Genomic DNA, 27,658 nt, shown 5'->3' with positions numbered 1-27,658 from the left:
ATCCACAAACTTACTAACTATGTTTCCTATACTCTTTTCCTAATCATTTATATTGATGACAAAAGTGATAGGGCAGTAAACTGAGGCCATGTTCGCTGTGTCAGGTTGAAGAACTGATATCTATTATGTTCTGGTCACCATTTATCCCTCAGCTGAAGTTGCATGTGACATAATCCCACAGAGGCTGGTTTTCCATCACCAAGTCCCCCTTTACTTATACATGGAGAGCCCTTGACACCTACCCAGCTCCCTCAGAGCCAGCTCTCACAGTGAACAGAACCTCGGACACTCCTGTTTTTTGTTTGAAAAAACCCCACACTCCCGCCTAACTGAGGTCATGCTTATTTTTTCCCCAACACCCATGGTGTGTGTGTGCAGGTGAGAGACGCAGTGAGACACAAGATGTATGAATCTTTATTCAATTTCCACCACCAGGAAGGTAGGAAAACACCCGAGTGGCCAGTGACAAGCACTGCCCTTCACATCAAAGGGCAATGCTGTGTGTTCAAAAAGGTGAAGGAGAGGGTAGGGATTAAATCAAAATAGAGTTGGACGGGGAAATAATACACTCCACTCCCTGTGGCGCCCACCTCTCCCTGAACGACTCCAGGGTGTTGGTGGACACCGCGTGCTCCAACTCCAAGGACACCCGGGCCCTAACGTAACCCCGGAAGAGGGGCCCTAACAACCCCCTCCACGGCCCGCTGCCTGGACCTGTTGATGGCCAGTTTGGCCAGGCCCAGGAGCAGACCCACGAGGAGGTCTTCAGACCTGCCCTCCCTCCTCCCTCCTCCGTACTGGGTGCCCGAAGATCAGGAGCGTGGGACTGAAGTGCAACCAAAAGCAGAGGAGGAGGTTTTTAAGAAAATGACACTCCTGTTTATATCTGTCAGCCAGGGCTCCCTGATTGGCCTATGTTATCAGCCCCAATCAGGGAACTCATTTTCTATGAGGTCCACCTGGCTGATCCCACTCCAATCGCTACAGGAAGGATTACATTACAACAATGCCTAAACTTCCAGATTTAATTCTTTTGTTGGAGTTAAAATGTTGAGAAGTCCTCAATCTCCATTTCACTGGGAAGCAACATCATTGGTCAAGGTCCTGAACATACTGTGACCATGCAGACTGCAGTGGGTCCTGAGGGCCAACCAGCAACATCTGACTGGGAACAACGCCCCTGTTTGTTCAGTATTGCTGGGTCAAAATCCTGCAATTCAGTCCCTAACAGTATTGTGGGGGTGACCCAGCATTCCGAAAGCAACTCCCCAGCACATTTTCAAGGAACATTTGGGGATCAACACTGGGTACTGGCCCAGCTAATAACACCCACATCGCAAGAAGCACTGCATACTCAAAAAGAAATAGGGATGGGATATAAATGCTGGCCTTGGCAACACTTTGTCACAATGAATCACAGAAGGTGTACAGTTTAACTTGGTCCACACACACAAAGTCACTCGTGGGAGTCCAAGTAGGTTTCCTTTCGGGTGAGTTTGTTCCCAGAATCCCGGACAGTGGGAATTGAAGCTGGTGGAGCTAGGGAACTGTACAGACAGGAGGGGAATTGTGGACTCTGTGTAAACTCTCCAAACCAAACTCATGTTTAAGTCAATGTAAAACTCCCTGTTTGTGGTCAAGCTGTAACATTTAATAAATCCCCAGTGCTGTGACATTTACCAGAAATGCTGTGTCACCAAAGGCTGGGGAATATCGGGCGGTCCCCACTATCCATTGTCCTCTGTTACTTTTCTAATTGTTTTCCTCAGTTGAGTGTAAACTTCAGAAATGATCTTGCTGTTTCATCAACTGACAGGGAAGTCCCTAAAGAGTCCACCTCTCTCGTTAGCTCTGTCTCATTTTATTAGCGTGTTGCTTATCAGAGCATGAGCTATATCCAGAAGTTCGCTCAGGCAGAGTGACAGAGCACACAAGCAAGCTGACAGTGCCAGGCACGCAGCAGAAGCAGAGTTTGAGTCTGAGAAAATCACGCAAAGTAATAGATTTAAAAAGTGAGAGGGATTTAGCTGGAGGGGGAGAGGAAGATTAAGGTTCTTAAGATTCTAGATGTCAAAGAATTTCACTGGAATCATATTTTAACAGAACTGAACTGATATTGCCGTTGTGAGAAGCTGATGTCTAAAGAGAACTCTTTCTGCAACTTTTACTGAAACGATCATGACTGCATCTGTAGGTAAGTGCAGATTGACTTGTTTCTCTGAATATTAACTGGTTTATCACATTTCTGTTAGAACAACCTGATTTATGAAATGGTAAAGTGTCCTAGAGCCCAGTGTTCAGGCAGAGGTAATACAAGCAATGGATAGGATGGTTTAGGTATGGTTTAGTGATTATTAGGTTACCACCATCTGTGGGAGGTTTCAATTACAGCATTATGTGTTTACATTGGGCTTTTCTTTATAAATATACATAGAGGAATTATTAAGAGGGCAATATTAAAATTCATGAAGAGATACAATTTTATTATTGTTTAAACAAGTAATTATGACATTTATTAAATAAAGTATGGACAAAATGAAATACTCTGCTGAATATTAAATGTATTCTTGATCTCAGTGTTTTAGATTAGTTCATAATTGCAAATGTTACTCTATTTTGAAAGGTTTTGTTTAATATTCATTCATTGGTCATGGACCTCATTTATTGCCTGTCCCTAGTTGTCCGTTGAGAAGGTGGGAGTGAGCTGCCGCCTTGAAATACTGCAGTCCATGTGCTGTGGGTAGACCCAAAAATCCATTAAGGAGGAAATTCCAGGATTTGACCCAGTGACAGTAAAGGAATGGCAATAGATTTCCATGTCAGCATTGAGAGTGGCTTGGAGGAGAACTTGATGAGGGTGGTGTTCCCATGTATCTGCTGCCCCTTGTCCTTCTAGATGGAAGTGGTTGTGGGTTTGGAAGGTGCTGTCCAAGGATCTGTGGTGAGTTTCTGCAGGGCATCCTATAGATGGTACACACTGCTGTTACTGAGCATCAGTGGTGAAGGGAATGGGTGCTTGTGGATGTGGTGCCAATCAAATGAGCTATTTTGTGTCAAGTTTCTTGAGTGTTGTTGGAGCTGCGCCATCCAGGGCAAGTGGGGAGTATTCCATCACACTCCTGACTTGTGCCTTGTAGATGGTGGACAGGCTTTCGGGAGACAGGGAGTAAGTTGCTCAACACACGATCTCAGGATTGGATTTCTGCAGAATTGGGAGGACTCAGTGAACCTAAGAAATGACAGGTGGGACTGGGATATAGAGATTCAGTTCCAAATTCTGACCGATCCCATTTCGTCACAAAAGGTAATGCCTGCATTCAGAGAAAGACTATTTCCTCTGTTTTAAGGCATTCAGTGTGGGACTGTAGGAGTCACAAATTGATGGAGTAAACATCATTGCACATGAAGGGAAAAGTGCTCTATTTAAGTTTCGTAAACCCCCTGCTGTTTAACCTTGAAAACAGATTGTTCTTAAGTTCTCGGTGAAGACTAAAAAAACCTCCTGAGCTTCTTTAATTGACAGGCCATCTGCTGTAAGTGAGAAAAAGAACAATTCCACAGTTTCAACTGAAATCTTTGTTGACATTTTCTAAGGGCTGTTCTTATGAATGCTTGGCTGAATTTCAAAACATTCAATTCTCTCAGTAGGGATTTGAGTTTACAATTTGCTCATTAGTTTAAAATAATATTAACTAATATTACTATTGAATAGAATTAGATTTTAAAAAATAGATTCACCACTTGAAGAAATTTGGAAGTTTAAAATGGCCTATATGAATGGGAGTCCTTTTCACAATGAAGTGTATATGGCTGAGAGCTAGGTTCGCTTGTTAGTGCTATTATTGTCCATCTCTATATGGCTTTTGAGGTCTGCCTATAGGGGATGAGAGTTTATAAAGATCACATTGGCCTATAGGAACATAGGATAGGGCCAGATCATTTGGCCCTTTGAGCTTTCTCCACCATTCAATAAGATCCTGCCTGATCTGGTTATAGTCTCAGCTACACACTCTCCTGTCCAGCCTGACAATCCTTAATACTGGTCTCTTAATAAGCTACTGTATCCACCTTGAATAAGTACACTGTTCTAATCTCTAATACCTTCTGGGGAGAGAATTTGACACTCTAAAAATCCCTCTGAGAGGAGAGATTTCTCCTTGTCTCTGATATAAAGGGGAGAGCTCTTATCCTTGAACTAGTCTGTTAGTATTAGTGCCCCCTATGAGGTGACCATACATTGGCATGGAGACAACATATAGGTAGGAGGGACATCAGGATGGTTGAGTTATGAGCTGCCATTGGGTAAAATGGGAACATTTCATTAAAGCTGGATCTGCCAAGCACTTCAGTAACAAATTTCCATATCTCCATTTGTGACCTCATCTTGAAGCTGGTCCTGTTCAGTTTCTGGTCGGTGATAACCCCCAGGATGTTGATGATAGTGGTTCTGTAATGGTAATGCCATTTAATTTCATGTGGAGATGGTTAGATTCTCTCTTGTTTGAGATGGACATTGTCCAGCGGTCCAAGCCACCCCGTTGTCCTAGTCTTGCTGCATATGGACACTGACTGCTGCTCCAGTAGCTAAGCAGTTGCAGACAGTGTGAAATCATTAACAAACATCTCACTTCAGACTCCATATGGAAGGGATGGACATTGATGAAGCAGCTGAAGATGGTTGGGCCTATGACACTGAGGTATTCCTGCAGAGGTGTCTTGGAGCTGAGATGACTGACCTCCAACAATCACAACCATCTTCCCATATGTTAAGGCATCATACATTACTTTCAGTTCAGTGAAAACGTAAGTGTATAAGTGATGGGATCCCATTGTGGGATAGTGTAGGGGGATGGGCTTAGAAAAGTGCACAGGTCAGCGCAAAATCAAGGACCAAAGGGCCTGTTTTGCGCTGTATTGTTCTATGTTCTATTTAGAGGTCAATTTAAGAATATTCTGACCAGTCTTTTATAGTCTTGGAGAGTTCTTTGATCTCCTAATTTTGGATAGGATAAATAGACAAAGTCTTTTCCCTGGGGTTGAGGAGTCCAGAACTAGAGGGCATAGGTTTAGGGTGAGAGGGGAAAGATATAAAAGAGACCTAAGGGGCAACTTTTTCATGCAAAGGGTGGTACGTGTATGGAATGAGCTGCCAGAGGAAGTGGGGGAGGCTGTTACAATTGCAACATTTAAGAGGCATTTGGATGGGTATATGAATAGGAAGGGTTTGGAGGGATATGGGCCAGGTGCTGGCAGGTGGGACTAGATTGTGTTGGGATATCTGGTCGGCATGGACGGGTCGGACAGAAGGATCTGTTTCCATGCTGTACATCTCTATGACTCTATGTCTCTGTGAGTGTGACGTGGGATAGTTGACTGCATCATGTGTAGCAGACAGAAACGTTGTCCTCAGTTTTACAGTGAGCCATGTGGTTGGATGGGCATCGTTACCGGGGCTAATTATCAGAGTCACTCACTGCAGGGTCGATTTGAAGCCAATGCAAGTGAAGCATCAGGAAGAAAGCAGCATTACACACATTCCCATGCACACAGCAATCTGATTCTGATTATTTATGCTTTCTCAGCCTTGAGAATTTCATAGAAAGCAGTATTCAATTCAAACAGGAGTTCAGAGGTGTACAGATCAACGATGAAGCTTGGAGGTTCCTGGACAGACCTCACCAATGGCACACTGTGCGAGGATTGCTCAGCACTCTCTGTTCATGGGTTATTATTCACTAGATTTTAATGCTGCGTGTGAACAGGGAGCACTGCCTTCTTGTCTCTCTGTTTTCATTTCACATTTCCACGCTTTACTGCCTCGTGCACCAAACTGTTCACAGATGGAGCAGATTGCAGTGAAATTTGAGTCTGTGGTTTAAACAGTGTGTGTGTGTCAATGCAGCAGGAAATCACTGAAGGCTGTGGTCACATTGGACATGTGGCTGATCATCAACCAGCAGGCGACTAGGTAAAAGTAAGTGATTGTCAAATTCTCTGACATTTATCTGATAGAATGCTCATAAATCTTTGATCAGGAAAGTCCTGGAGATATACTGGCAACTGTGAATACTAAATCTCTCTCTCTTGTCTGCTACCATTAGCCCAACTCCATTCTCAAACCACAGCCCAACTTCATTCCCCAGAACAATCCCCTTACCCCTTTCACTCTTGACCCCAACCACTTAACCCTAATCACCCCAAACCCTAATCCCCTGCTCCCCAGTCAACCTCTGACCCCAACCCCCTGCCCTCGTTACTCTCCCCCAAACCTCAGAACAACACAATCTCCGTTGGTTAGACTGAGTGTGGCAGGGAATTTTTTAAAAAATGAGCAGAATCACAGGATAATGTTTGTGAACTGAATCAGTGTTTTGTTTTTGTAAGAGACAACGTCATCGATCCTGAGTATTCACATGAAAGACATTCTTCGCTGTTTCCCCCAAAAGGAATGTTTAAACACTCAGCAAAGGAGGTGCTGGAACTGACATTCCTGGACACTCCGTCAATTCATAATCCGAAGAAGTGAGGACTTGTCTTTATTTTGTGGGAACGAATTCATTCCTTCACCTCTGAGTCACCTCCCTCCTTTGGTCACTGTCTGAGACAGAACCACAGCAAGTACGGCCTCAGTGTCCTCTCTGGTCCTAAGTTGGGGTTTTGACATTATACATCAACTTCCTCGCCAAGACCCCACACTCCCCCCTCTGTAACACCTCCCAACGCCCCATACTCCCCCTCCACACCCCCCTGTAACATCTCCCATTCCCCCATACAACCCCCTCTATAACACCTCCCAATGCCCCATACTCCCCCTATGTACCATCTCCCAATGCCCCATACTGCACCCTCTGTAACATCTTCTCAATGCCCCATACTCCCCCCTCTGTACCATCTCCCCACGCCCCACACTCCCTCCTCTGTAACATCTCCCCATGCCCCACACTTCCTCCCCCCCCCCCCCCGTAACACCTCCCAATGCCCTATACACCCCCCTCTGTACCATCTTCCATTGTCCCATACTGCACCCTCTGTAACATCTCCCAACGCCCCACACTCCCCCCTCTGCAACATCTCCCTATGCCCCATACTCCCAATTATGTACCATCTCCCCACACCCACCCTTGCCCCTTCCTTTGGTCCTACCTCAGCTTGAGAAGCCTCCCACCTCCCACTCTCTGTAAACCCAGACTGTTTAAAACATGCCACTTCACACCAAGTGTCTCTTCCCCTGTGGCCATTCACCTCCATTTGGTTCCTGCTGGCCCCCCTTCAATGTTAAAGTTCTCCCCCTTGTTTCACCTGTTGCACCACTCAATATGATCATGGCTGAACATTGGGCTCAATGCCATAATCCCAGCCTTTCCCCAGATGCCTTGATCACTTTAGTCAACAGCCTTCTATCTACCTCCTCCTTGAAAACACATAATGTTTTGGTCTCAGCACATTGTGTGGTAGTGAATTCTACAGGCTCCGCCCTCTCTGGGTGAAGACATTCCTCCTCATCTCAGTCCTAAACGCTTAAGGATAAGGGTCAAATCTATCACCCCTGGTTCTGAACTCCCCCACCACTGGGAACACCCTTCCTGCATCAAACCTGTCTTGTCCTGATTATAATTTTATCAGTTCCTAGGAGATGCTCCTCATTTTCTAAACTCCAGTGAATACAATCCTAACCGACTCAATCCCTCATATGTCAGTCCCGTCATCCCAGAAATACGTCCACCATGCACTTAGTCATGGAGTACAGCAAGGAAACAGATCCTTCGGTCCAACTTGTCCATGCCGACCAGATATCCCAACCCAATCTAGACCCAGCTGCCATTCCCACTCCCTCTATAGCAGGCGTATCCTTTCTCAGCTAAGGAAACCAAAACTGCACACAATATTCCAGGTGTGGCCTCACCAAGGCCCCTGTATAATTGCAGCAAGCTATCCTGGTTCCTGGACACACATCCTCTCACTACAGAAACCCCCACACAATTTGCCTTCTTTACTGTAAGCAGCACCTGCACACTTACTCTCAGTGACGATCAGTGTGTGAGGACATCCAGCTCTTGTTGAACGTTCCCCTCTCCCAATTTACAGCTATTCAGATAATAATCAGCCTTCCTATTTTTGCTACCAATTTGAATATTCACACTTTATTCACATTACACAGCATCCGCCACGCATTTGCCCACTCAATCAGGCAGATCAAACTGCAACATCTCTGTATCCTCCTCGGAGCTCAGCCTCCCACCCAGCTTTGTGTCATCTGCAAATGTTTTGATATTATATTTAGATCCCTCGTCTATCTCATTAACTATCTGTGAAATCTCAGGCCTTCCTTAACCCCTGTATTGATCCCAGATTGTATTCTACACTCTGCACTGATACACTGCTTTTACATGTGGATTGGGAACCGCTGTGGATTGGAGCACTTGGCCGAGTCTACTGACTAACATCAAAAACACAACACACATCCCCTTCCTTTTGTTATTCAATGAGACTGGCCAGTGAGTGAATGTGAATATTATTGACAAATCCTTCCCCCGCTTCTTTCCCCACACTCCCTCCCTCCCCCACTTCCCCCTCCCTCCCCCACTCCCCCTCTCTTGCCCCATCACTTGTTCCTCTTTCTCAATCCATTTCCCTCCATCGTCTCCTTTTGGTTTTCCCTCCATTTTGCAGCTTTTCATAATTCACCTTTCCACTTCCCACCACTCTGTGTCTCTATATTGTCAGTCACTTGTTTTCTCATTGTCTGATCTCTCTCTCTCTCTCTCTCTCTCTCTCTCTCTCTCTCTCTCTCTCTTTCTTACTCTGTCTCTTGTTCTCTTTTCTTTGGTCACACCAGTCTGAATTTTATTCCATTTGTCTCTTAACCCCTTCATTTCAGGTTTGCTCTCAATCCCTTTTTTTTTAATCAGTCCCTTACTCAACCCTCATTCCTGTCTGTGGAGGACTATCTCATGCTCTTTATCACTCTCAATGTGTCGCAATGTTAACTCTTCCAACCCTTGCCTCTCACACACTCTTGTTTTCTATAACTTGCTCTTGTTTTCCATCTGTCTCTCTCACACTTACATTTTCTGTTTCAACCTCCGTGTCTGATTTACGTACTCATTGACTCATTCTCATTTGATTTCTATATACTGCATCGATTTTCTATATTTTTTTCATCCTTTAGACGTGCTGTTTTGTCTCTTTTCTCGTGTTTGACTGTTTCATCACTTTATTCTCATTCTTTAGTTGTCTGTCTCCCTCTCCTCCTATTCTCTGTGTCCAGCTCTCATTGTTTCATCACTATCTATCCTTCACCTCTCTTTTACCTCACAAGGGAAATGGGAAAGAGAAGGAGAACAGTTTTGCTGCATTTCACGAGGGTGCTGGTCAAACCACATCTCGAATGCCCTGTACAGTTTGGGATCCTTATTTGAAAAATAATATAATTGTTTCAGAAGGAGTTAGAAAAATTCACTCAACTCATTCCTGAAATGAAGGAATTATTTTATGACGAAAGGTTGAGCAGAATGCGTCCAAACCCACTGGGGTTCCAAAGAAAGGGAATTGATGTTACTGCTGTGTAAGACACTGAGAGGATAGTTCTTGAGGGTTTTTCTCCCCGATGGTAGATGGTCTCTTGCCCAGAGAGCAGTTAAGGTTGGTTATTGAATGTATTAAAGGCTGAGTTACAGAGACTTTTGATGAACTGGAATTTCAGATTATGGGAGGAGGGGCAGTCGGAAACATGGAGCTGAGACCACAACCAAATCACGGGTGATCATATTGAATAATGGAGCAGGCTCGAGGGGCTGAAAGGCTTCTTCCTGTTCCTAAATTCCTGTGGTCCTGAATCCCAAATTAAACCCAAGGGGAGCTATGGGTGAGCATTCTGACACAGACCCAACATTAACGTGTTCTGACACTGGAAGCAAGCAGTTACAGAATTTGCAACAAGTCTTTTGGGTCTCAAAGCCCTTTGTTTGACAAGATCACCAGCATCTGGGGGTGGGACCCAGGGAGATAGTGAGGAAAGAGATCAATCTGAGACTGGTACAGTTGAAAAGATTTACAAGGATGTTGCCAGGGTTGGAGGACTTGAGCTATAGGGAGAGGCTGAACAGGCTGGGGCTGTTTTCCCTGGAGCATCAGAGGCTGAGGGGTGACCTTATAGAGGTTTATAAAATCATGAGGCGCATGAATAGGGTAAATCGGAAAAGTTTTTTTCCTGGGGTCGGGGAATCCAGAACTAGAGGGCATAGGTTTAGGGTGAGAGGGGAAAGATATAAAAGAGACCCAAGGGGCAACTTTTTCACACAGAGAGTGGTACGTGTATGGAATGAGCTGCCAGAGGATGTGGAGGAGGCTGGTACAATTGCAACATTTAAGAGGCATTTGGATGGATATATGAATAGGAAGGGTTTGGAGGGATAGGGGCCGGGTGCTGGCAGGTGGGACTAGATTGGGTTGGGATATCTGGTCGGCATGGACGGGTTGGACCGAAGGGTCTGTTTCCATGCTGTACATCTCTGTGACTCTATGACTCATCTCAGAGGATTAAACTCTCAGATACAGGTGAGCTCTCTTGGTTTTTCTGTTAACAGTGCAGTACAGAACCTCTTTGTTTCAATACCTGCCTCCATCCTTTAGTGCAAAGAAGGTTTAATCCTGCAACATTTTTCTTATTTTTAAAATGCGACCTCCTGCTGTATTTCCAAAACTACCTGCTGCCATTTGCATTGTGTGACACTGTACCGTTCAGTTTTATCCTTGCAATTGATCTGACAGTGAGCTGAGGGGTCAAGGAGGGGAGAATGCTGCTGAGATTGTTCAGCCTCATCGCAATCTACTGGCACGTGCTAGTCAGACAACAGGATTACACTCCATGGGATACCCCACAACTGGCTATCCAGGTCCTGCGCGCTCTCTCTCTCTCTCTCTCTCTCTCTCTCTAGAGAGAGAGAGCGAAAGATTGCTTTGCTGTATTATCTGAGATCATTCTCAATACATTCCACCTGCAGCAGAACAGAAGGAATCTGAGTGGATTTTGGAAGGATTTCATCGTCTGGTTAAATTTCGCAGTGCCTCTCAGCAATGAGACTGTGCTAATGCAGTGCCAACCTGTCAGTGAGAGATCAACATTTACACTGGGACCGTCCTCAGCACCTTGATTGGAAGCAAAGGGCACAAAGACCAGGGGCTCTGCCCCTCAGCCATGACCAACCATCATCATTGAACAATGTACATAACCACTGATTTAGTTGGTGGGAGCTTGCTTTGTGTAAATTATGTGGCTATGTTTCAACACATCGGAATTACAGAATTGCTATGAGGCATTTTGAGACAATCTTAGGATGTCAAAAGTGCTACATTAATGCAAATGAGTTTGCTTTTTCTATCTTTGATGGAGGTGTCCTTGGTGTATCTTGCAGTTGGCCAAGGACCAGGAGAGATTCTTAACTTTAACCTCTCTTCTAGTTACTTTCCTTCTCACTAAACTGCAATTTCATCTCATTTTACCCGGTAAAGTAAGTAGGGTCTTGTTTATCAGTGAATGATGAAGGATTCGGTCTTATTTTCAGATGTTTTACGTACTTGTATTTTCTCAGAAGGAGAGGGACAGTCCCTATTCCAGCAGCCTTTAGATTAAACCTTCACTGGAACATCTCAGGGGAAACTGGAAACTTCCACACAAATCAGATCATTATCCAATTTTATTGCCTGTAGCAGTTTGCTCCCAGTTACCAATCACCGGATTTCCAGGATTTCTACCCTTTACTTCACAATAACTTGCCTCCAGTAAACACGAGATGGCTTCTGGTAAAATAATCAACAGAAACCTGTTTAACCAACTTTAATAACATAACCATGACTTGTTTGAAGCTTTCTCAGAATGACAGATAGAAACCTGAGTTGTTTTAGTCTGAAGTTGTGGTATCAGTGACACATGCAGCACTGAAGGTGGCTGTTCAGCCTATTGTATTTGTGCTGACCCCTCAAAAGAACTGTCCAATCAACTCACTCTGCTCAGTTCTGAGAGCCATGCAAATATCTATTTCAAATGCTGGTACAATCTTCTTTCGAACAGAATGATTGATACTGTGAGCAGTCAGGAACGGAGCTGGGCTGCGTGGTGGGAAAGTCAGCAGGAGGAATTACTCTGTTCCTGGATGTTCCCACAGTGACAGTAGCTCGGCCCTTTTTCTGTCCATGTTTCTAATTAAATGGATGATTAACAGTCATTTTACAATCCTTTTACACTTACTCAGGCGTGTTACTGACAGTGTCCCGGCTCCCTGCTGTGTGGGGTGACTCCCACTGGCCTCCCCCTGTTGGGGGCAGTTGTGAGGGTCCTCTGTGGTGTTTCTCTGGGCTGTTGGTGCTGTGATTGGTCCAGTCACTCAGCTGGGCAGATTCCTGTTTGATGGTATTGTGGTGATATCGCTGGCCAGGGGCCCTGTCTAATGGTGTGGGGGCCTGAGTTCAAACCCCACCGTGGCAGATGGTAAAATGTGAATTCAATTAGTGTCTGGAATAGAGGGAAAGGAAAGTAATCCCAAGGGTGACCAGTCACTGTTTGTTGTTTTAAACAAAAACCATCTGCTTCACTAAAGCCCTTCGGGGAAGGAAATCTGCCATCCTTACCTGGTCTGGTCTACATGTGACTTCAGTCAGGTGTTGGTGCTCACCTATATCTTACCCAGTTAATAATGGGTAATAGATACTGACCAATGGTGACCAGCATTACCTCCCCAGCCATGTTTCTGCCATTCATGGAAGGGTTTCCATGGTGCAGACCCTACATTTTGTCTGGCCAATGAGATATCCTGGCCTGTGCCTCATGTGGCCTCTGACCTTTTGTCAATCACTTCAGATTTAGTGTTGCCTGGTTACCAAACATTGTGGGGCTGGAAACCGATTCTCCCTGTACTCCTCCACATTCTGAAGTAAGAGCTAATAAAAGGGCAAACATCTGGTCACCCTCTTTGTTGTGTGTGGGATCTTACTGTGTGCACAGAGACAGAGTGTACAGCGTACACATTACTTTTCTGAAGGGGCTGTGCGGCACGTTGACATGACTGGAGCAGGGTAGTGACCTGCCCTTGTGAAGAGGAACTGAAGCTGCTCCTTGTCTCCTGGGCCTTAAATGGTGCAATTGTACTCGCTCAAACAATTCTGTTTGTAAAAGATAAACCGTCAGATCAAAATCAGCACTAATTCATGGAGAGAAACTCGAGCCTTGTCTAACACCTCCGAGACACCTCCCCTCTGAGTAACCTCACTCTTGTACAATCAGATCTCTGTGAGATGGTTGCTCCAAGCCTCGAGGCTTTGTTCTGTAAGCCTGCAGTGCAGCAACAATATCTGCATCGATCTGCTCTGGATCAGATAAAGCAGCTGAATAGGATGTGGCGATGAGCACCTGTCACTGAGCCCAGTGTCTGCAGAAACACCTGCTGCACATTTCGCTTCAAGACTTTGATTCACTTGTACAACAGCCAAAGGAATAATTTAAATCTTTGCATTTGATCACATGACCACTAGAAGGCTCAGACCCGAGGTGTGAGAGGCCAGGCCTAGCTGGGACCTTCACCCAGTCAAAGCTGCTGTTTGCTTCTGGAACTTGGTTCTCTAAGGCTGAATGATTCCCATTGCCCAACAAGAACATGTTCAATTCATCCTCCGTGTTTCCTCAAGGTAGGGAGCTGGATGTCCACATTTCCACCCCAGTCACGTTTCCTCAGAGCACCTCTCCACCCGATTCCAATTTTAAGGCCTTCCTCCCTTATTAGGACCCCCACCCACTCTCCACCACAACCACCAAAAGAAATTGTTTCTATCAACCTTACTGTATTCTTTAATCATCTTCTCACGTTATTGGGTGAGGTGTTATTATCTTAGACACACATGATCGTAAAGTCTGAGTTCAAAATGCATTAAACACTTTCCTCGGGCTAAATTAATTTATTCATTCCATTTGAAATAACGAGTTGTGTTATTTCTGGGTAACTGGGCGGAGTGTATTGAGATGGGAGATAAATAAAACCAGAAGAATGTGTCTGACCACAGATGGTAATCCAAATTCTTTTTCATTCATTTTGTGGGGTGTGTGTGTCACTGCCTGTCCCTAGCTTCCCCTGGAGAAGGTGGGAGTAAGCTGCTTTCTTGAACCACTTCAGTCCATGTGCTGTAGATTGACCCACAATGCCCTTACAAAGGGAATTCCACGATTCTGACCCAATGATAGTGAAAGAACGGGATGGGGAGTGGCTTGGAGGGGAACTTGCAGGGAATGGTGTTCCCGTGTATCTGCTGTCCTTGTCCTAGATGGAAGTGGTTGTGGGTTTGTCATGTGCTGTCTGAGGATCTTTGGTGAGTTTCTGCAGTGCATCTTGTAGATAGTGCACACTGACTCTCACTGGGGCACAGTCCCGTACACACTGACTCTCACTGGGGTACAGTCCCCCCACACACTGACTCTCACTGGGGTACAGTCCCCCCACACACTGACTCTCACTGGGGTACAGTCCCCCCACACACTGACTCTCACTGGGGTACAGTCTCACACACACTGACTCTCACTGGGGCACAGTCCCGTACACACTGACTCTCACTGGGGCACAGTCCCTCACACACTGAGTCTCACTGGGGTACTGTCCCGTACACACTGACTCTCACTGGGGTACTGTCCCGTACACACTGACTCTCACTGGGGCACAGTCCCGTACACACTGACTCTCACTGGGGTACAGTCCAGTACACACTGACTCTCACTGGGGCACAGTCCCCCCACACACTGACTCTCACTGGGGTACAGTCTCACACACACTGACTCTCACTGGGGCACAGTCCCTCACACACTGACTCTCACTGGGGCACAGTCCCCCCACACACTGACTCTCACTGGGGCACAGTCCCCCCACACACTGACTCTCACTGGGGCACAGTCCCCCCACACACTGACTCTCACTGGGGTACAGTCCCGTACACACTGACTCTCACTGGGGTACAGTCTCACACACACTGACTCTCACTGGGGCACAGTCCCGTACACACTGACTCTCACTGGGGCACAGTCCCTCACACACTGAGTCTCACTGGGGTACTGTCCCGTACACACTGACTCTCACTGGGGTACTGTCCCGTACACACTGACTCTCACTGGGGCACAGTCCCGTACACACTGACTCTCACTGGGGTACAGTCCAGTACACACTGACTCTCACTGGGGCACAGTCCCCCCACACACTGACTCTCACTGGGGTACAGTCTCACACACACTGACTCTCACTGGGGCACAGTCCCTCACACACTGACTCTCACTGGGGCACAGTCCCCCCACACACTGACTCTCACTGGGGCACAGTCCCCCCACACACTGACTCTCACTGGGGCACAGTCCCCCCACACACTGACTCTCACTGGGGCACAGTCCCCCCACACACTGACTCTCACTGGGGTACAGTCCCGTACACACTGACTCTCACTGGGGTACAGTCTCACACACACTGACTCTCACTGGGGCACAGTCCCGTACACACTGACTCTCACTGGGGCACAGTCCCCCCACACACTGACTCTCACTGGGGCACAGTCCCCCCCCACACACTGACTCTCACTGGGGCACAGTCCCCCCCACACACTGACTCTCACTGGGGCACAGTCCCCCCACACACTGACTCTCACTGGGGCACAGTCCCCCCACACACTGACTCTCACTGGGGCACAGTCCCCCCACACACTGACTCTCACTGGGGCACAGTCCCCCCACACACTGACTCTCACTGGGGTACAGTCCCCCCACACACTGACTCTCACTGGGGTACAGTCCCGTACACACTGACTCTCACTGGGGTACAGTCCCGTACACACTGACTCTCACTGGGGCACAGTCCCTCACACACTGAGTCTCACTGGGGTACTGTCCCGTACACACTGACTCTCACTGGGGTACTGTCCCGTACACACTGACTCTCACTGGGGCACAGTCCCGTACACACTGACTCTCACTGGGGTACAGTCCAGTACACACTGACTCTCACTGGGGCACAGTCCCCCCACACACTGACTCTCACTGGGGTACAGTCTCACACACACTGACTCTCACTGGGGCACAGTCCCTCACACACTGACTCTCACTGGGGCACAGTCCCCCCACACACTGACTCTCACTGGGGCACAGTCCCCCCACACACTGACTCTCACTGGGGCACAGTCCCCCCACACACTGACTCTCACTGGGGTACAGTCCCGTACACACTGACTCTCACTGGGGTACAGTCTCACACACACTGACTCTCACTGGGGTACAGTCTCACACACACTGACTCTCACTGGGGCACAGTCCCGTACACACTGACTCTCACTGGGGCACAGTCCCTCACACACTGAGTCTCACTGGGGTACTGTCCCGTACACACTGACTCTCACTGGGGTACTGTCCCGTACACACTGACTCTCACTGGGGCACAGTCCCGTACACACTGACTCTCACTGGGGTACAGTCCAGTACACACTGACTCTCACTGGGGCACAGTCCCCCCACACACTGACTCTCACTGGGGTACAGTCTCACACACACTGACTCTCACTGGGGCACAGTCCCTCACACACTGACTCTCACTGGGGCACAGTCCCCCCACACACTGACTCTCACTGGGGCACAGTCCCCCCACACACTGACTCTCACTGGGGCACAGTCCCCCCACACACTGACTCTCACTGGGGCACAGTCCCCCCACACACTGACTCTCACTGGGGTACAGTCCCGTACACACTGACTCTCACTGGGGTACAGTCTCACACACACTGACTCTCACTGGGGCACAGTCCCGTACACACTGACTCTCACTGGGGCACAGTCCCCCCACACACTGACTCTCACTGGGGCACAGTCCCCCCCCACACACTGACTCTCACTGGGGCACAGTCCCCCCCACACACTGACTCTCACTGGGGCACAGTCCCCCCACACACTGACTCTCACTGGGGCACAGTCCCCCCACACACTGACTCTCACTGGGGCACAGTCCCCCCACACACTGACTCTCACTGGGGTACAGTCCCGTACACACTGACTCTCACTGGGGTACAGTCCCGTACACACTGACTCTCACTGGGGCACAGTCCCGTACACACTGACTTTCACTGGGGTACAGTCCCGTACACACTGACTCTCACTGGGGCACAGTCCAGTACACACTGACTCTCACTGGGGCACAGTCCCCCCCACACACTGACTCTCACTGGGGCACAGTCCCCCCCCACACACTGACTCTCACTGGGGCACAGTCCCCCCACACACTGACTCTCACTGGGGCACAGTCCCCCCACACACTGACTCTCACTGGGGCACAGTCCCCCCACACACTGACTCTCACTGGGGCACAGTCCCCCCACACACTGACTCTCACTGGGGTACAGTCCCCCCACACACTGACTCTCACTGGGGTACAGTCCCGTACACACTGACTCTCACTGGGGTACAGTCCCGTACACACTGACTCTCACTGGGGCACAGTCCCGTACACACTGACTTTCACTGGGGTACAGTCCCGTACACACTGACTCTCACTGGGGCACAGTCCAGTACACACTGACTCTCACTGGGGCACAGTCCCCCCACACACTGACTCTCACTGGGGCACAGTCCCCCCCACACACTGACTCTCACTGGGGCACAGTCCCCCCCCACACACTGACTCTCACTGGGGCACAGTCCCCCCCACACACTGACTCTCACTGGGGCACAGTCCCCCCCACACACTGACTCTCACTGGGGCACAGTCCCCCCCACACACTGACTCTCACTGGGGCACAGTCCCCCCCACACACTGACTCTCACTGGGGCACAGTCCCCCCCACACACTGACTCTCACTGGGGCACAGTCCCCCCCACACACTGACTCTCACTGGGGCACAGTCCCCCCCACACACTGACTCTCACTGGGGCACAGTCCCCCCCACACACTGACCCTCACTGGGGCACAGTTCCCCCCCCCCCCCCCCCCCCCCCACACAGAATGTCGGTGGTGGAGGAAGCAAATGTTTTGGATCCAGTGCCAATCAAGTGAGCTACTCTTTGTCGAGCTTCTTGAGTGTTGTTGGAGCTGTGCCCATCCAGGGCAAGGGGGGAGTACTCCACCACACTCCTGACTGGTGCCTTGTAGATGCTGGACAGGCTTTTGGAGGCAGGAGATGAGTTACATGCCACAGTTTGCCTAGCCCCTGATCTGCTCCTGTAGCCACTGTGTATATCTCATGAATCCAGTTGAGTTTCTGGTGAATGATAACCCCCAGGATGTTGATAGAGGGGCAATTCAGTGAAGGTGACATCCCTGAATATCGAGGGACAGTGGTTAGATTGTTTCTTATCAGTGATGGTCATTGCCTGGCATCTGTGTGATGTGAATATCGTTTGTCACTTACTGGATTAGTGGTGCTGGAAGAGCACAGCAGTTCAGGCAGCATCCAACGAGCAGCGAAATCGACGTTTCGGGCAAAAGCCCTATCCTGATTGAAGGGCTTTTGCCCGAAACGTCGATTTTGCTGCTCGTTGGATGCTGCCTGAACTGCTGTGCTCTTCCAGCACCACTAATCCAGTATTTGCTTTCCAGCATCTGCAGTCATTGTTTTTAACCTCCTTGTTTGTCACTTGTCAGGCCATGCCTGGATATTGTCTGGATTTTGTTACAATTGAATATGGACTGTTTCAGTATCTGAAGTCTGGAATGGGGCTGAAGATTGTTTATTAATTAATCTCTCTCTTTCTCTGTCTTGTGATAGGTTCTGTTATTCAAACAGTCCTCATTCTGGGAATGATATCTCAGGTAGGTGAAAATTCCTTTCAGGACTTAAATAGAGACAAACGAGAGATAGCTCACTGATCCCACTTTGTTGGTCTGCGATACAACAAGGGTAGATTTACTCTGTATCTAACCCCGTGCTGTCCCTGTCCTGGGAGTGTTAGATGGGGGACAGTGTAGAGGGAGCTTTACTCTGTATCTAACCCTGTGCTGTCCCTGTCCTGGGAGTGTTAGATGGGGGACAGTGTAGAGGGAGCTTTACTCTGTATCTAACCCCGTGCTGTCCCTGTCCTGGGAGTTTTAGATGGGGGACAGTGTAGAGGGAGCTTTACTCTGTATCTAACCCCGTGCTGTCCCTGTCCTGGGAGTTTTAGATGGGGGACAGTGTAGAGAGAGCTTTACTCTGTATCTAACCCCGTGCTGTCCCTGTCCTGGGAGTTTTAGATGGGGGACAGTGTAGAGGGAGCTTTACTCTGTATCTAACCCCGTGCTGTCCCTGTCCTGGGAGTGTTAGATGGGGGACAGTGTAGAGGGAGCTTGTCCATTACAGTCTGGAGATGTTTGTGGTCAGTAAATCACAACTACTGAATGTTTCTGTTTGCCCCGAGCTATAGCTAGGGCAGTCAAAGTTACAGTTGTAAAGTTTCAGTCTTATTGAATTCAGGCAGCATGAGGCAGGATGTGGTGAGGTTGAAGTGCCAGAGAAATGTACAGAGAGACAGAGCTGATGGCACCTGTCCTCATTAAAGGTGGAGAAATGAGTGAGAAGGAAAGTGCCGGGCTGAATATGAAAGTCCAAGGGGTTGTATATATTTACTCATGAAAATAAATATGAGATGTAATTCTTAATTTGCAAGCAGTCCTGGAGATAAAATCTCCACTGCTGTACAGTCCCACACACACTGACTCTCACTGGGGTACAGTCCCACACACACACACTGACTCTCACTGGGGTACAGTCCCACACACACTGACTCTCACTGGAGTACACTCCCATATACACACTGACTCTCACTGGGGTACAGTCCCACACACACACACTGACTCTCACTGGGGTACAGTCCCACACACACACTGACTCTCACTGGGGTACAGTTCCCCCACACACACTGACTCTCACTGGGGTACAGTTCCCCCACACACACTGACTCTCACTGGGGTACAGTTCCCCCACACACACTGACTCTCACTGGGGTACAGTTCCCCCACACACACTGACTCTCACTGGGGTACAGTTCCCCCACACACACTGACTCTCACTGGTGTACAGTTCCCCCACACACTGACTCTCACTGGGGTACAGTCCCCACACACTGACTCACACTGGTGTACAGTTCCCCCACACACACACTGACTCTCACTGGGGTACAGAGTTACACACTGACTCACACTGACTCTCACTCAGATGTACACTGATGAGTTGGTCCTGGGGACCTTGTGTCTGTCGGTTTCTCAGTCAGTGTCTGGGTGATTTTCCTGTTTTGGGTTGTTTAATCATGATGCCTCTGTCTTCCTGAACAGATTGTGTTCTCTGTTACAGCTTAGCATTTGCTCCACTGTGCCCCCACTCGATCTTACAACTACCATGTACGATGACTATGACTCGACCGATGAGCTGGTGTCTGTGGATTATGATCAGTTTGTACAGCAGTGTCAGAAGGCAGATGTACGGTCTTTCCGCCAGTCCTTCCTGCCAGCCATCTACGCGGTCATCACTGTCCTTGGCTTCCTGGGTAATGGTCTGGTTGTCATCACCTACATTTATTTCAAACGATTAAAGACCATGACAGACGTGTACCTCCTGAACCTGGCCTTGGCTGATCTGCTGTTCCTCTTCACCTTACCATTTTGGGCTGTCAATGTGGTGAAGCAGTGGGTCTTTGGCCCGGTGATGTGTAAGACTGTCTTTGTGCTGTACCGGGTCAGCTTCTTCAGTGGCATGCTGCTGCTCATGTGTATCAGCATCGACAGGTACTTCTCCATCGTGCGAGCTGCTTCGGCCCATCGCCACCGCTCCAAGGCTGTGTACTACAGTAAGATTGTCTCTGTTTGTGTCTGGCTGTTCTCATTCGTTCTGTCCATGCCTGAGCTGCTGTACAGTGGCCAGAAGCGCATTGACAATGGACTGTTCTGCAAAATGAACCTGGACAACAGCACAGTTCTGTTCACAGCAGGCACACAGTTAGCTGTAGGCTTCCTTATCCCTTTTGTAGTCATGCTGTTCTGCTATTGTGTGATCATTAAGACCTTACTTTTGGCCAGGAATTTTGAAAAGAACAAAGCAATCAAGGTAGTCTTTGCAGTGGTGCTAGTCTTCCTCCTGTTTCAGCTACCCTACAACAGTGTGATGCTGATAGACACCATCAATGATGTTAATGCCACTGTCACCAAATGTGAAGCGAGCAAGAGAATGAACATAGCCATCGATGTGACAAAGAGCCTAGCCTACGTCAGATGTTGCCTCAATCCTTTCCTGTACGCCTTCATTGGAGTCAAGTTCCGCAATGACCTGTTGAAACTGATGAAGGAGATGGGTTGCATGAGCACGGAGCAGCTGGTTAAATATACCCACTTTAAGGCCACCCTGACCAGTAAACGTGGCTCCACTGTAACAGACACAGACAGTACAACCACCTTCTCCCCATGACGACACCGTGCTGTCTGAACCCACTGACAGTATCTCCTTGGGAGACTCACCTGGACAGTCATGCAAAACCCACCTGGACTTTCCGAACGAGAGATTTTCACAAGATGTTAATGTGTCAGCGAGATGGTCCTGGAGAGAGCCTGAGGGGAGCCTGCGCTAAGACAACAACATTATCTTCATCAATGGTGTGCCCAGAGAGCACTGCTGCAAGTACTGACCGGGCCCTCAGTCTCTGTTTCAAACTGCTGGCTTCAATTCTGAACAATTCTTCGATTTCCTGATTCTTTGACTTCAGATTTAAGTTGTCTCCCAGCCTGACCTTTCACCCTGCCTCAGCAGCAGGTTGGCAGTAATATTCACCAGAGTAGGTTTTATTAACCATTGCTGTGGTTACATAATCTCCCACATTCCGAGTGACATCACACTCATTCTCACTGCACTGACAGACACTGTGCTTTCCAAAGTTTAGCTCTTGCTCCAACCCAAATACAAACAGGTCCCGAAACCCAGGGGAACAACCACTCAGTTGGTGAAATAATCTGTAGTCATTCCCTTGTTCCAGTTTTGAGACCCTGGTGTACCCCACTGATAGTCAGTCTGTGTGGGGCTGTACCCCAGTGAGAGTCACCTTCAGGACAAGGGGAGAAAACTACCTTTAAAAGAATGCTTTATGCAGTTGTTTGTATCTATTTCCCATTTATTTTCTCTTGATAAATTGAAATTAAGAATGTGATGTAGATTCTGTAATGCAAATGTGTTGAATTCTGTCAAAAATGTAAAGGTGTATTTAAAAAAACAGAAAATTAGGAATGGGCTTTGGAAGTTCCTTTTAAAGTGTTGCTCCTGTTACTCTCCTCTGCTTTTACATTTTGCACTTATTGGTATGTTAATATTTCACAGGATAATCATCACATCAAGGTCACAGCTCCAGATGTTGAAAAGGGAGGACCAATTTTGATTTCCTGTCACAACATCTCTTTAAAAGTGATATATTTCACAAATTCTAAGCCAGTGCAGGTTTCCCTGAATTTTGGGCACTCCTCATGTGGCTGAACTCTCTACCTCAGACTCTCCCATTCCTTGTCTTTGCAGTATTTTACACTGGTTCTTGACCAGTTTGTCTCCTGCCTTGTTTCCAAGAGAAGGGGTACCAATAAACACAATCCCTATTGACACCAAATTCCCAACTTCCCACAGCCCAAGAAAATCCTTCATTCCAACACAGCTGCTGCCTCCCACCGTCCAACCCTGACTCTCAACATTGAGCCCCCCCTCCAATTCACAATCCGATGGAATTGGGAGTCACTTTAAGACAAGTCAGACCTGGAAACCAGTGAATGTGAAAAGCCAGTAATCTTCAGAGAGCTATCATCCTTTGATGGCCTCATCTCTCCCGATATCTGTAATCTCCTGCTGTCAACCCTCTGAGATCTCTGCAGCTCTTCTGTTTTTGGCTTCTTGAACATGCAGAATTTTAATCCCAGTGGCAGCTTCCACTATCTATCCCTCTCTGCCTCAGATTTCCTTCTTTAAGCTGTTCTTTAAAAGCAACCTCTTTCACCTGTCCAAATATCTCCTCACGCAGACCTGATGCTAGATTAAACTCCTGTGAAGTGCTTTGTGAGCTTTAGTGTATTAAAGTCACCATATAAGTACAAGTTGTTTTAACTTTTGTACTGTGGTAACATTGAAGTTATGAGATTGTGAGTGATGAAGATATCAGTAATTGGATCTCTTTCAATGAATGTATTGCAGTTTAGCACGTTTCTTTTTTTAAATTTTTCAACATGTTTAATGCTAATGTATTGCTAATTTTAACTTTGTGCCTGTGTAATATTACTTTGAGTAATTGTACTGAGAAGCAGAGTTGATAAAGTGTGGAGCTGGAAAAGCACAGGTAGGACCCTTCATCAGGAGTCCTGACCCATGAGTCCAAATGAAGGGCTTTTGCCCAAAACGTTGATTCTCCTGCTCCTCGGATGCTGCCTGACCTGCTGTGTTTTTCCAGCACTACACTCGTGACTCTAATCTCCAGCATCTGCAATCCTCACTTTCTCCTTGTATTTAGGAGAGTTTGGAGCACCAAATATTTTTGTATGAATTAATCATCTTTATTGTAAAAAGAATGCGTTCCTGTCATAAAAGCTTGTCTTAAAATGTTCCAGCTGATACTCTGTGACATTTGTTTGAACTGATTCACTATTGGAATGTTGCTGACACAGTCTGGTAATCCAATTAAACCTGTTGGACTATAACCTGGTGTCGTGTGATTTTTAACTTTGTCCACCCCAGTCCAACACCGGCATCTCCAAATCATGGTAACTACTACTCAGCCAAAACGCTCAACATCTTTATTGAGGAGTGCACAGGACTGCACAGTCTGGAGTTACATGCACATAACCAGAAAGAGTATTAACAGCAGATTTCCTGACCTCATTCAGGAGCTTACAACAATCTGACTATTCCATGCTCACTTTTAGTGAAAAGTGATTTTTAAAACTGAAAATAAACTTATAATTGTCCACAGGTGGTTTTGAACTCTGGACTGTTAATCCAGCCACAGAATCCCTTACATTGGCCCACAAAGAAACACATTTCACTATCATTCAATTAGCATTCAGACAGACTCTCACTCTCAAGCATTCACTCACACTGTCTCACACTCACTCTCACTCTCTGACTTGAACTGAGACACTCTCTCTCAGGCTCACTCATTTACACTCACACACAAACACACTCATTCTCATACAGTCAGGACATAGTGAGGCCTGCAGATGCTGGAGATCAGAATTGAGAGTCTGGCGCTGGAAAAGCACAGCCGGTCAGGCAGCATCCGAGGAGCAGGAGCATCGACGTTTCGGTCACATTCCTGATGAAGGGCTTATGCCCGAAATGTCCATTCTCCTGCTCCTCGGATGCTGCCTGACCAGCTGTGCTTTTCCAACAACACACCGTGAGCATGCAGTCACTCACACCACCCTCACTCACTCACATTCTCTCACTCTAACTCTGATCTTGACAGTGATCAGGAGCAGGAGTTCTGGCTGATTTGCTCTTTTTCTTGCCATGAGACACTGAACCCTAAATGATGCAAGGGCTAGGGTTATCACTGGTCTAAAGGACTCTGAGGTACCACATTTCACACACCGCTCTCATCCCTTCATCCACAACACTCACCCTCTCCGTCCAGTAATATTCCTCTCTTCACCAGTAACACTCACTCCATCCATCCAGTATCACTCCCTCCATCCAGTGACTCTGGATAGCTGCAGCCCTGGGAATCTCAAGCTGAGGAAACTTCACCTCCGTTTTGGCATATCGCCCTTCCTAGATGTCCATTCCAACTGGCTTTGTAAATGCTCTCTGTTCGTTTGACCAGGAGACCCTTTCTAGTGCTTGTACTGACAACAGCAGGTGACAGAACAGTGGAGCATCAAAGGAGGCCATTTGGCCCATCATGCCAGTGTCATTCTATCTATTTAGACCCGATGCATAGATCCACAGCCCTCTAACTCCTTCTAAGAAAAGAGATTATAACCAATTCCATTGTAAAAAGCTAATATTGACTCTGCTTTCACCATCCCTTCAGGCAGAGGACTCTGGACTGGAACAACTCAGAGTAAAGCAATGTTTCCTCTAAAGTCCACTGGCTTTAATGCTAGTTACCGGTGACCAAACCACCTGTCAGTGAATGGACATAGTTCCTCCCCCATTTACCCGACCAAAATCCCACATCCCATTCTGCAATCATAGCTATTACTTCAATTGGCCAACAGTCTCTTCATCCCCTTAACATTTCGCTTTGCAGGGCCAATAGTTTGGATGCCTGCTGAAGTAAGTTCAGACGGTTTATCACAATGGCGGAGCTCAGAATAGAGTCATAGAGATGTACAGCATGGAAACAGACCCTTCGGTCCAACAAGTCCATGCTGACCAGATATCCCAACCCAATCCAGTCCCACCTGCCAGCACCCGGCCCATATCCCTCCAAACCCTTCTTTCATATACCCATCCAAATGCCTCTTAAATGTTGCAATTGTACCAGCCTCCACCACTTCCTCTGGCAGCTCATTCCATACACGTACCACCCTGTGCGTGAAAAAGTTGTCCCTTAGGTCTCTTTTATATCGTTCCCCCTCACCCTAAACCTATGCCCTCTAGTTCTGGACTCCCTGACCGCAGGAAAAAAACTTTTCCTATTTACCCTATTCATGCGCCTCGTAATTTTATAAACCTCTATAAGGTCACCCCTCAGCCTCCCACGCTCCAGGGAAAACAGCCCCAGCTTGTTCAGCCTCTCCCTATCGTTCAAGTCCTCCAACCCTGGCAACATCCTTGTAAATCTTTTCAACTGTACTAGTCTCAGATTGATCTCTTACCTCACTGTCTCCCTGGGTCCCACCCCCCCCCACCTGACTAGTTTAAATCCTCCCGAGCAGTTCTAGCAAATTTCCCTGCCAGTATATTAGTCCCCTTCCAATTTAGGTGCAATCTGTCCTTCTTGTACAGGTCACTCCTACCCCAAAAGAGATTCCAATGAGCCAAAAATGTGAATCCTTCTCCCATACACCAGCTCCTCAGCCATGCATTCATCTGCTCTATCCTCCTATTCCTGCCCTCACTAGCTCGTAGCACTGGGAGTAATCCAGATATTACTACCCTTGAGGACCTCCATTTTAGATTCCTGCCTAACTCTCTGTAATCTCCCTTCAGAATCTCAACCTTTTCCCTTCCAATGTCGTTGGTTCCAATGTGGACAATGACCTCTTGCTGGCCCCTCTCCCTGGTGAGAACATTCTGCACCCTCTCTGAGACATCCTTGATCCTGCCACCAGGGAAACAACACACCATTCTGATTTTTCTCTGCTGGCCACAGAAACGTCTGTCTGTACCTCTGACTACAGAATCCCCTGACACAATTGATCTCTTGGAACTTGACGTACCTCTCATTGCCTTAGAGCCAGTCTCAATACCAGAAACTTGGCTGTTTGTGCTACGTTCCCCTGAGAATCCATCACCCCCTACATTTTCCAAAACAGCATACTTGTTTGAAATGGGTATATCCACAAAAGACTCCTGCACTAGCTGCCTACTTCTCTTACCCTTTCTGGAGTTAACCAATCTATGTGACTGTATCTGAGACTTTCCCCCCTTCCTATAACTGCCATCCATCACATACTGTTGCTGTTGCAAATTCCTCATCACTTCTATCTGTCTCTCCAACCGATCCACTCGATCTGATAAGATTCGCTTCCAACAGCATTTATGGCAGATACAATCCACAGTAACTCTTAAACTCTCTTTAAACTCCCACATCTGACAGGATGTACATATCAGTGCAAAGGCCATTTTTGCTCCTTCACAATCTACAGACCCAGAAAATAACACCGTCTTATTCCTCTATAAACACTGCCCCTGGTTAAGTTAATAGTTATGGCTTATATTTTAAGTTTAATCAAGAGACATATTTCCAAAAACACATAATCAAGAAAGCATCTACTCTACTCACTACTGCAGATTCTCTGTAGGCCACACTTAAAACAACGATTGACTTACCGGATTCTGTGTTGTGAACTTTACCCAACAGTTCCTCCAAGATTAGTTGTGAATTTCACTGTTTATTCATTTTTCCCAGACACACTCTGATGTCCAGCGATACACGAATTCAAACAGCAAAGGCAGTAACTGTGCAGGTTCTCTCTCTCCTGAACTGACCTCACCATGTGCTTCCTTTGGCTGCTCTTCTCCCGTTTAAAACTGCTGTTGTTTTGACTTTTTTTCCAAAGTTTGACAGGGTTTTAGGAAGTTGGAATCGGATACACACTTGGAAAGGAAGCGTTTGACGTCTAAGAATCAGAAATGCACCCGGGCCACCCATGGGTGATTGAGGTGCTATCACCAATCTGTAAATTTAACCTAACTCCACTCACAGGTTCAGGGTGTGCAAAATTGAAGGGAAAGGGGAGAGGCTTGTTGAGATGTTTGGCCCTATTTCCAGGAATCATACCTGAACTGGAATCATGCTGTATCACCCCAACATGTCAGCCACTGTCTCTTTCATTCAATGACTCCCAGAATAGGCTTGTGTTCCGATCTCTTCCTTCATTCTGAGATGGTGGCTGCGGCTGACTTCATTGACAGTTCCTGGTCGACCTCACAAGAACGTTGGCTTGAACTGTCATCTCCTTATGACAACCATTGTCTCCCAAAGGAGGGGAGTTCC

The 27,658-nt window shown here is 47.3% G+C and overlaps 1 protein-coding gene across 2 annotated transcripts; it reads left to right on the top strand.

The window, feature by feature from the left end:
* The first annotated feature begins 1,914 nt into the window (after window positions 1-1,914).
* On the top strand, window positions 1,915-23,670 carry ccr7 (chemokine (C-C motif) receptor 7). 2 transcript variants are annotated; one of them, XM_072561182.1, is made up of 3 exons: window positions 1,915-2,194; window positions 18,769-18,812; window positions 20,329-23,670. In XM_072561182.1, exons 1-3 carry the CDS (start codon window positions 2,179-2,181, stop codon window positions 21,433-21,435), a joined length of 1,167 nt encoding a protein of 388 aa, XP_072417283.1. In that variant the 5' UTR covers window positions 1,915-2,178; the 3' UTR covers window positions 21,436-23,670. The 2 variants fall into 2 exon arrangements, with proteins under 2 accessions (XP_072417283.1, XP_072417284.1); XM_072561183.1 differs by lacking the exon at window positions 1,915-2,194 and adding an exon at window positions 5,889-5,974.
* Window positions 23,671-27,658: the final 3,988 nt, after the last annotated feature.

This window comes from Chiloscyllium punctatum, chromosome 42 (assembly GCF_047496795.1).
Source record: "Chiloscyllium punctatum isolate Juve2018m chromosome 42, sChiPun1.3, whole genome shotgun sequence".
Taxonomy (NCBI): domain Eukaryota; kingdom Metazoa; phylum Chordata; class Chondrichthyes; order Orectolobiformes; family Hemiscylliidae; genus Chiloscyllium; species Chiloscyllium punctatum.
The sequence above is the reverse complement of the archived record's forward strand: the minus strand, read 5'-3'. Positions and strand labels throughout refer to the sequence as shown.